The sequence below is a fragment of the Trichomycterus rosablanca genome, chromosome 21 (assembly GCF_030014385.1).
Source record: "Trichomycterus rosablanca isolate fTriRos1 chromosome 21, fTriRos1.hap1, whole genome shotgun sequence".
In the NCBI taxonomy this organism is placed as follows: domain Eukaryota; kingdom Metazoa; phylum Chordata; class Actinopteri; order Siluriformes; family Trichomycteridae; genus Trichomycterus; species Trichomycterus rosablanca.
In genome coordinates this window covers 15,612,426-15,622,924 of record NC_086008.1, presented here as the reverse complement: position 1 = coordinate 15,622,924, position 10,499 = coordinate 15,612,426, and the positions used below count along the sequence as shown (strand labels likewise).

General features: G+C 41.8%; 1 protein-coding gene across 1 annotated transcript in view; it reads left to right on the top strand.

The window, feature by feature from the left end:
- The first annotated feature begins 328 nt into the window (after positions 1-328).
- dnajb5 (DnaJ heat shock protein family (Hsp40) member B5) overlaps positions 329-10,499 on the top strand; it is a 52,375-nt gene continuing 42,204 nt past the window's right edge. Inside the window, exons 1-2 of the mRNA XM_063018095.1 lie at positions 329-350; positions 4,427-4,676. Of these exons, the coding sequence (XP_062874165.1) occupies positions 4,466-4,676 (211 nt within the window). The 5' untranslated portion in view covers positions 329-350; positions 4,427-4,465. The remainder of the gene's footprint in view (positions 351-4,426; positions 4,677-10,499) is intronic.

Sequence of the window (10,499 nt, the reverse complement as noted above, 5' to 3'; positions counted from 1 at the left end):
GCAGTTACTGTCTGTGCGGAGTTTAGCAAGGTGATTGCAAATCCAGGTTGGTTGTTTCCCTTTGTTTATTCTGCCCTCCTCCTTCATTCTAAAAACATGCTATTTGGTGGATTGTATACTTCAGATTAAGCGACATGTCTATTGCCAGGGAACAACCGGTCGCTGAAAACGAACGGGTAACTGAATTAAACGCGCTGATGAGAAGCGGCGGCGATGTGGAGGTGGACCGGGGGAAAGCACGGTAGGGCTCTGCTAGGTGGGCGTGGCTAAACCAATGGAGTTGGAATACAAGCGAAACGCAGCAGTCACTCAGCATAGCGCCGCTATATAGACCAGACCATTCAGACACGGTAAGATTATATGTTTTTTCAGTGTAAGCTTTGATTATAAAGCAGCTGTTTTTACCAGTTTTACTGCTTTTATTCAGCGTGTGACTATGTCGAGGGTGGAAATTAATGCGGCATGATTACAGTTGTCTGGCACTTGAGCTTTATTGAACTGAACTAAACGAGTACATGGTGTTCGTTGACATTATCGCAATTTATTAGGCTTCCCATTGTGGGTATGGAGCATTTACCGGTGTTGGATCGAATCTCCACGGCTGTACAATGAGTGCCCAGCGTTCGGAAATGTAATATGTATTTATATATACACATCAAGGCCATAAATGGTTAACACTGCACTAATTATTGCAGTAAGTAATTTCGTAAATTTTTTACATTGAATAAAATCAACTGCTTAATTTTACATCTAAAAGACATCATACAATCAACCACGGCATACAAAAATCATTTTAATTCTTCTCCTTTAGCACATTTTCGGTCACATTAGGCTGCGCTGTCTTTATAGACCGCACTTTTAGAGGCGTAGGGGGTGTGTGGGGGGTAAATCGAGGGACCGGTGTCTTTTTTAAGCGACATGACGTCAGAAACTGAAAGGTTTTCCCTTGATTACGTTTGGTGCTCACCATGCCATTATACTTCGTGTAGCGCGGTGATCGCCAATCCAGCATGTGGTGCGTGGACGAGGCACCAGTCAGGAACCGACGTGCCATCATTGCCAGCAGTGGAGTGAGGAACAGTCGGTGATCACAATGCCATTATATAGTCGGTGATCGCCTCGGTATTCTACAATCAGTGGTAACCACGTGACTAGTCTGTGTGTAATGCAGTGGGAAAAGATACACTCCACGTGGGTTCCCTATGGTTGAGAACCAATGACATCATGTATTGCCAAGCCAACATACTGAATGTACAGAGGTTGATTATTGCTCCTAATATATAAAAAGGGACAAATAAAAATGGTCTCTAATTGCTATGCCATTATAATATACACTGATCAGCCATAACATTAAAACCACCTCCTTGTTTCTACACTCACTGTCCATTTTGTCAGCTCCACTTAGCATGTAGAGGCACTTCGTAGTTCTACAATTACTGACTGTAGTCCATCTTTTTCTCTGCATGTTTTGTTAGCCCACTTTCATGCTGTTCTTCAGTAGTCAGGACTCTCCCAGGACCACTACAGAGTAGGTATTTGGGTGGTGGATGATTCTCAGCACTGCAGTGACACTGACATGGTGGTGGTGTGTTAGTGTGTGTTGTGCTGGTATGAGTGGATAAGACACAGCAGCACTGGTATGAGTTTTTAAACAACTTACTGTCACTGCTGGACTGAGAATAGTTCACCAACCAAAAACATCCAGCCAACAGCGCCCCATGGGCAGCGTCCTATGACCACTGATAGAGGTCTAGATATACAGGGGTTGGACAAAATAACTGAAACACCTGTCATTTTAGTGTGGGAGGTTTCATGGCTAAATTGGACCAGTCTGGTGGCCAATCTTCATTAATTGCACATTGCACCAGTAAGAGCAGAGTGTGAAGGTTCAATTAGCAGGGTAAGAGCACAGTTTTGCTCAAAATATTGCAATGCACACAACATTATGGGTGACATACCAGAGTTCAAAAGAGGACAAATTGTTGGTGCACGTCTTGCTGGCGCATCTGTGACCAAGACAGCAAGTCTTTGTGATGTATCAAGAGCCACGGTATCCAGGGTAATGTCAGCATACCACCAAGAAGGACAAACCACATCCAACAGGATTAACTGTGGACGCAAGAGGAAGCTGTCTGAAAGGGATGTTCGGGTGCTAACCCGGATTGTATCCAAAAAAACATAAAACCACGGCTGCCCAAATCACGGCAGAATTAAATGTGCACCTCAACTCTCCTGTTTCCACCAGGGTCAATATACACGGCCGGGCTGCTATAGCCAAACCTTTGGTCACTCGTGCCAATGCCAAACGTCGGTTTCAATGGTGCAAGGAGCGCAAATCTTGGGCTGTGGACAATGTGAAACATGTATTGTTCTCTGATGAGTCCACCTTTACTGTTTTCCCCACATCCGGGAGAGTTACGGTGTGGAGAAGCCCCAAAGAAGCGTACCACCCAGACTGTTGCATGCCCAGAGTGAAGCATGGGGGTGGATCAGTGATGGTTTGGGCTGCCATATCATGGCATTCCCTTGGCCCAATACTTGTGCTAGATGGGCGCGTCACTGCCAAGGACTACCGAACCATTCTGGAGGACCATGTGCATCCAATGGCGGTGCCGTGTATCAGGATGACAATGCACCAATACACACAGCAAGACTGGTGAAAGATTGGTTTGATGAACATGAAAGTGAAGTTGAACATCTCCCATGGCCTGCACAGTCACCAGATCTAAATATTATTGAGCCACTTTGGGGTGTTTTGGAGAAGCGAGTCAGGAAACGTTTTCCTCCACCAGCATCACGTAGTGACCTGGCCACTATCCTGCAAGAAGAATGGCTTAAAATCCCTCTGACCACTGTGCAGGACTTGTATATGTCATTTCCAAGACGAATTGACGCTGTATTGGCCGCAAAAGGAGGCCCTACACCATACTAATAAATTATTGTGGTCTAAAACCAGGTGTTTCAGTTATTTTGTCCAACCCCTGTATATGCTATATATGACCAACTTAAACAGCAGCAGTAGGTGAGTGATCAACTCTGACTTTACATCTACAAGGTGAACCAACTAGGTAGGAGTGTCTAATAGAGTGGACAGTGAGTGGACATGGTATTTTAAAACTCCAGCAGCGCTGCTGTGTCTGATCCACTCAGTCCAGCAGTGACAGTGAGGTGTTTAAAAACTCATACCAGTGCTGCTGTGTCTGATCCACTCATACCAGCACAACACACACCAACACACCACCACCATGTCAGTGTCACTGCAGTGCTAAGAATAATTCACCACCTAAATAATACCTACTCTGTGGTGGTCCTGTGTTGGCCCTGACCATCTAAGAACAGGGTGAAAGCAGGCTAAAAAGGTATGTAGAGAAACAGATGGACTACAGTCAGTAATTGTAGAACTACAAAGTGCTTCTATATGGTAAGTGGAGCTGATCAAATGGACAGTGAGTGTAGAAACCAGGAGATGGTTTTAATGTCACGGTTGATCAGTGTATGTAAAACAGTAGAACAGGGTTCAGTCTGTAATCTCCATGCTATCATAGTGCATTCCATCTGTAGCAAATGGTTACAGTCATCACACCATGAGAATGTATGTAAAGCGGTAATAAAGGACACAAACCAAGGCCGTACCCTTGAGAGACCAAATCTATGGGTGTGGGGTGGTGGTGGGTTCTGTCATTCTAAACAATTCCTGCCATATCAACAACGGACAGATTCTAAGATTATGCAAAGCTAGTTAGAAAATTATGTTTTTATAATTTTTAGATCTCTATACTCTATCTCTATATATTGTATCTCTGTACAAACAGTGATTTGTATGCCAATGTAGTTTAATACAGAATACAGTATACACACATATGTACACTGTTTATAGAACTCTCATTCAAGCACCTTGCACTTTAAACTTTAAATTTTAACATCCTCACTACTAGGGAATTAATACATTAACCCCTAGTAGGGTTAAAGGGCGTAACTCTTGAAGTAACAGAACATACTTTGAAGTTTAGTGTAGTAAATATGGAACTACAACCAAATTACCTTGGTCAGGCCAACCCTCTAACCTTCTTGACAAACCACAAGGACACTTATATTTATTGTTTTTCAAGGTGGCATAAGTCTTGTGGTTTGATAAAAATGACATGAATTCTAAAAAGGCACGTCAGCCAGGTAATACCAATCTAAATGTAAAATGTGGTGTTGGCAGCTTTAAGTATGTTTTTAGGTTTGTTTTTTAGGTATTAAACTACTTGATGTTAACATTTATTCTTTTATTTATTGCAAGTAGATACTGTTGTTTCTTGGCAAGTGGACACAAATCCCAGGTTGTAACAATGCTTTATGTGATAAAATGGTTAAATAATTCTTACGGTATCATATATTTTTAAGATTTTAAATATAACTTGTCTTCCTTATTGTCCTTTAGCAAGAAAGACTGGCTCCTAAAAGACCATCAGTCTAAACTATGGGAAAGGATTACTATAAGATCCTGGGCATTCAGTCTGGCAGCAATGAGGAGGAGATTAAAAAGGCCTATAGGAAGATGGCTCTTAAATTCCATCCTGATAAAAACAAAGATCCGAATGCAGAAGAAAAGTTCAAAGAGATAGCAGAGGCGTACGAAGTCCTGAGTGACCCGAAGAAGAGGGCCATTTATGACCAGTATGGAGAGGACGGTATGTATTAATTTTATTACGTTCTGCACAAGACAGCAGTTAGTACTGTGGCATGATGGCATTTTTGATAGACTGGGACCCTGAGGACCTGCATTTAATCCTCCACATTTATAGTTCATGATTTCTCTGATAGTGGAATATGGCATTTTCAACTGGTTAGCTATTTATAGCCATTTTTCTAATTTGTGCAGCTTAACTACATTTTGTCACACATCCTTGCTGTATTTTATGGTCTCTCTTATACAAACCCTAATCAGAAAAAGTTGGGACAGCATTTACTTTGACTTTTATTTGATTGCAGACAGGATGAACCTGAGATATTTCATGTTTTGTCTACTCAACTTCATTTCATTTATTAATAAACATCCATTCCCGCATTTCAGGCCTGCAACACATTCCAAAAAAAGTTGGTACAGTAAAGCATTTACCACTTTGTAATGTTGCCATTCCTTTTCACCACACTTAAAAGACATTTTGGCACTGAGGATACCAAGCGATTTAGTGTTTCAGCTTTTATTTTGTCCCATTCTTCCTGCAAACTCGTCTTAAGATGTACAACAGTACGGGGTTGTCGTTGTCGCATTTTTTGTTTCAAAATTCTCCACAGCCATGCCTTTGTAATGTGTGCAGCATGTGGTTTTGCATTGTCTTGTTGAAAAATGCTGGACGTTCTTGGAAAAGATGACGTCTTGAAAAAAAAGAGCATATGTTGCTCTAATGTACTTTTCTGCATTGATGCTGCCATCACAGAAGTGTAAATGACCCTTGCCAAGGGCACTGACACAGCCCCATACCATGACAGACCCTGGCTTTTGGACTTGCTGATAACAGTCTGGATGGTCCTTTTTCATCTTTGGTCCGGAGCACACAGCATCCATTCCATCCTGGAATTCCGGTTCATCTGACCACAATAAACGTTTCCACTGTGTGATGGTCCATCCTAGATGCCTCCGAGCCCAGAGAAGTCGACGCCGCTTCTGGACATGGTTAACATAAGGCTTATTTTTTGCTCAGTAAAGTTTTAAGTGACATTTGTGAATGTAACTCTGTATTGTAGTGCTTGACAAAGGTTTGCCAAAGTAATCCCTCACCCATGTGGTTATATCAGCTATTGTTGAGTGGCGGTTCTTGATGCAGTGCCGTCTGAGAGATTGAAGATGACGTGCGTTCAGCTTAAGCTTGCTTAAGCTTCACACACTGAAATTCCTCCTGATTCCTTGAATGGTTTAATGATATTATGCACTGTAGAGGGAGAAATATGTGAAACCCTTCCAAACTTCCTTTGAGGTACATTGTTTTTAAACATTTAAATAATTTTCTCATACATTTGTTGACAAACTGGAGATCCTCTGGCCATATTTTCTCATCAAAGACTCAGCCTTTCCTGGATGCTGCTTTTGTACCAAACCATGATTACAATCACCTGTTCGGAATCACATCATTATTTAGTTTTTTCGACCTCATTACCCCGTTCCAACTTTTTTTGGAATGTGTTGCAGGCAGTTGTAGTCTAGTGGTTAAGGTACTGGACTAAAAAATCGAAAGGTCGTAGGTTCAAGCCCCACCACTGCCACCACTGTTGGGCCCTTGGACAAGGCCCTTAACCTTCAATTGCTTAGACAGTATACTGTCACAGTACTGTAAGTCACTTTGGATAAAAGCATGCCGCCTTTATGCCATTAATTTTAAATTTTTTCATGTTGTTTTAGCTTGTTTGTTTAGCTTAAAGGAAGCTTCTAAAGGAGGCTTCTAAGCGGCCAGGTGGCGCAATGGGATATTCCGCTAGCACACCAGCGCCAAGATTCTTAACTCCTCGGTTTGGTCTGCTGGACGCCATCTAGCATACATAATTGCCAGTGCCTGCAGCAGACACGGTTCTGCTAGGACGGGATAACCGGACTATGTGGGTGGGGTCTTCAAACGCTGTGTAAGGACCCTGATAAGCATATAGAGGAGTGCATAGGTGAAAAAGGGTTTCGCAAAGGGCTGTGCATGGGTCGGAGGAGGTATAAGGTGGTAGTGGTAAGAAACTGCAGCAGTATACTGCAGCAGTATACTGAGCAGCAGTATACTGCAGCAGTATACTGAGCAGCAGTATACCCACCTTGACTGCAATCAGGGATCCCCCAGCAGCGGAAGACAAATGGACTAAGCTAAACTGGGAGAAAATGGGAGAAAATGCATAAATAAAATAGAAAAAAGGAACTTTTAAATCTAAACTCTATGGGCTAGTGCACAAAAAAAACCAAAAAAAAAAAACATATGGCATACCATTCTCTAACCAAACAGAAACTTTTTTGACCATTTAAGCCATTCCATGTTTTATTTAAATAATGTTCATTGTATATTTTGTTAGTTTCTTACGACTACCACCTTATACCCCTTAAGAATAAGAATTTATGCAAGCAGACTGAACGAGAATGTCTGTTTACTGTACCCATCTGGCCCATGTTATGGTGCCGTTTCTCAGTACCCAAATATAGAAATCTCAGCCGGACTCTTGCTGGAAATAAATCAGCTGTTGCAACCAAATGGAATTCGGTTAACTGACCTTTGCTAATTGGTGGCTTTAAATAACATGTCATCACAGTATCATTGAGATTTTTACTATAAATCAGTTTCTGGACCAAGCTTTTTCTTTAAATGACTACTTTGCTTATAGAGACATTATTTTCTGCATGCTCAAAAAAAACAAAAACTTAACATTGCACAATATTAAAAATCCAGAGGTCATAACCTATGTCAGTAATTAAAAAGAAAGGATTTGTTAATAGATTTATAGGAAAGTGTATTTATATCCGGATCTGAGCTACATGACCTCATAAATGTATTTTCCAGGTGACTCATTCAGACTTTGGGAATTACATGGGTGCCAATAACTTTCTAGGTTGGCAGGTTTTTATCAAGTACAACTTTTAGTAGAGTTTTTTAATCTTTTGGAAGTGAGCGGACGTGGCATTAATCAAGGGGATGTAAAAGTGCAATTTTTACTGTTCTTGCCTAATATAATCTAGACAACTGGATATGTTGCTTGAAAATGTGCATCTACTCCCCAGCATTAATGGTGCCTTCAAAGAATTGACAACAATTGGGATTGTCCTTGTTCTCTTTGGCTCAAAGAACACAACATTCATTGTTTTAAAATGTTTTTACACCACAACTTTCCACTTTAGGGAAGTCAGAGAGGTCTGTGTAATTTCTGGATGTTGTTGATATATGGCTTTTTTTCTTTGCATAGTGGAGTCCTACCTGGCATTTATTGTAGACAAACCTTGTAGTAATATTCTTGAGCCCATGCGGTTAAATGCATGTTGATGCTTTATGCATTTTCTCCCTTTTTTCTCCCTTTTTCTCCCTTTCTAGCGCGTCCAATTGCCCGATTGCGTCATGCTTCCTATCCACCAATGCCAATCCCTGCTCTGATTGAGGAGAACGAAGCTAACCCACGCCCCCTCCGACACGTGGGCAGCATGCCGTATGCATCTTATCACCTACACTTTGACGAGTGCAGTGAGCTCAGCGTTGTGTACGGAGAGACACACCCTGAGAGCACTCTTTTCCCATCTCTGTATAGGTGCCATCAATCAGCCAGCAGAGGTCATAATTGCACCAGTCATGAGAGAGACCCCATCCGGCTTAGTCCTGCCCATCTGCACAAAAGGCCAATCGTTGTTCATGTGGAAGCTCAGCCTTAGCCGGCAGGCAGAGCTGAGATTCGATACAATGTATTTGAGATCCCAGCTCTGGTTCCAGCATGTGTTTTTACCGCTGCACCACCTGAGCGGCCAAATGCATGTTGATTTTTAATGCAGTGCCTATCTAAAAGTTAAAGGTCACTGGCAGTCATATTGGTTTTTGACCCTGCCCCTAACGCACAAAGATTTTCCCAAATTTTCTATATCTTATAATAATATTAGGAACTATAGAAGTTAAAGTTGGAATATTCAGTATCACCCCCGGAACACAAACATTTATTTTAAATTTTACAAATAACTGATTTTGACTTACTTTCCCAACACTTTTGTAGTTTGGGTGATATGGCATTCACTGTGTGATGTGCTCATGAGAGTCTCTAGAGTTTACACAGCAGTCTGCAAAAAAGATATCCAGTGAGCAACAATTCTCAGTTCTAAAAATGCCCTGTTGACGGAAGCTTAAACACTTTTTTTACAAGTGGCTGTGTAAGAACCCTGGTTAGTAGACTTAGGCGCCGGTACAGAAGTGGAGGAACGCGGAGGTCAGTGTGTGACTGTCCATGCCCGAGACAGGCCTCATGCACAAATGCACAAATTATTGGGTGAATAAGAGGGGGTTGGTGGAAGGAGCGTGTGTCAGGCGAATATACCCTCCTCAGATGCGAAGACTAACTGGCTACGCTAAATTGGAAGAAAACGGAAAGAGAAAATGCATAGTGCACACCTAGTAAATTGAACATGTCCTTCTCCTGCCAGTCCTGCATTTACTTTACTGCTCACAAACTCCAACATGGCAGACTCCTATGCTAAATGGCATAGGAGGTACTTTTATATTTTACACTGATCAGCCATAACATTAAAACCACCTCCTTGTTTCTACACACATTGTCCATTTTACCATATAGAAGCACTCTGTAGTTCTACAATTACTGACTGTAGTCCATCTGTTTCTCTGCATGCATGCCCTTTCATGCTGTTCTTCAATGGTCAGGTGTTATTTGGGTGGTGGGTCATTCTCAGCACTGCAGTGACACTGACATGGTGCTGGTGTGTTAGTGTGTGTTGTGCTAGTATGAGTGGATCAGACACAGCAGCGCTGATGGAGTTTTTAAACACCTCACTGTCTCTGCTGGACTGAGAATAGTCCACCAACCAAAAATATCCAGCCAACAGCACCCCATGGGCTGCGTACTGTGACCACTGATGAAGGTCTAGAACAGGGGTGCACAACATACGGCCCGCGGGCCAGATCCGGCCCGGCAAAACTCTCGATCCGGCCCGCCAAATGAAGTGCTGATGCATTTTTAAATAAATGATACTGTCACTTTAAATTCACCGGGTAATTCCATGAACTTGCGACTGAAATTAAATTATGTAAATACAAGTTACCTCAGCGGTACCATGTGTTTGTCCAAACCAAGTACGAGTAAAAAAAGAAAAGTGGATCTCGAGCATATGAAATTTAACCCTGAATGGACATACAGGTATTTTCTCATGTCTGCTGTGCTTGCGACCACATTAATCAGTTGGTGTCAGAAAGACGCTGCAGTATCTCCCACTGACCAAGACCTTTCTTCTAACTACCTGATGTTATGTAACTGTATTTAGTGCTGGGCGATTTTCACGGTTAATTCTGTTAGTTAGAATGGACGTTTTCACATGATGTTAGAAATGGGACAATCGCGATTGTTTACATACTTTATATTTTAATTAAAATACCAACATGTCACGAGGCAGAAACTGAGCAGACGCTCGCGGAATATAAATCAGGGAAAGTTTAATATTAAATGGGCAAAAACAGTGTACAAAACCCTGCAGAGTCCAAAAACAGAGGATAAACAGATAGGCAGGAAACGGAAGACAGCAAGGATTATACACGGTAATGGTTAGATTCAGAAATAAAGACACAAACACGATCAGCAAAACTTCACAACGAGACACACAAACAGAAGAGTTTAAATAAGATTCATGGAACCGAACACAGCTGAACTGAATCAAAACTCCTGAGACGGTGAGCGCGATCAGGATTGGCTGACCGGGGACATGTGATAGTCACGTGACAGTCCAGGGGTGTTATGTTTTGTACTTAATTAAGAAATACAAATGACACTATTTATATAAAGAACGT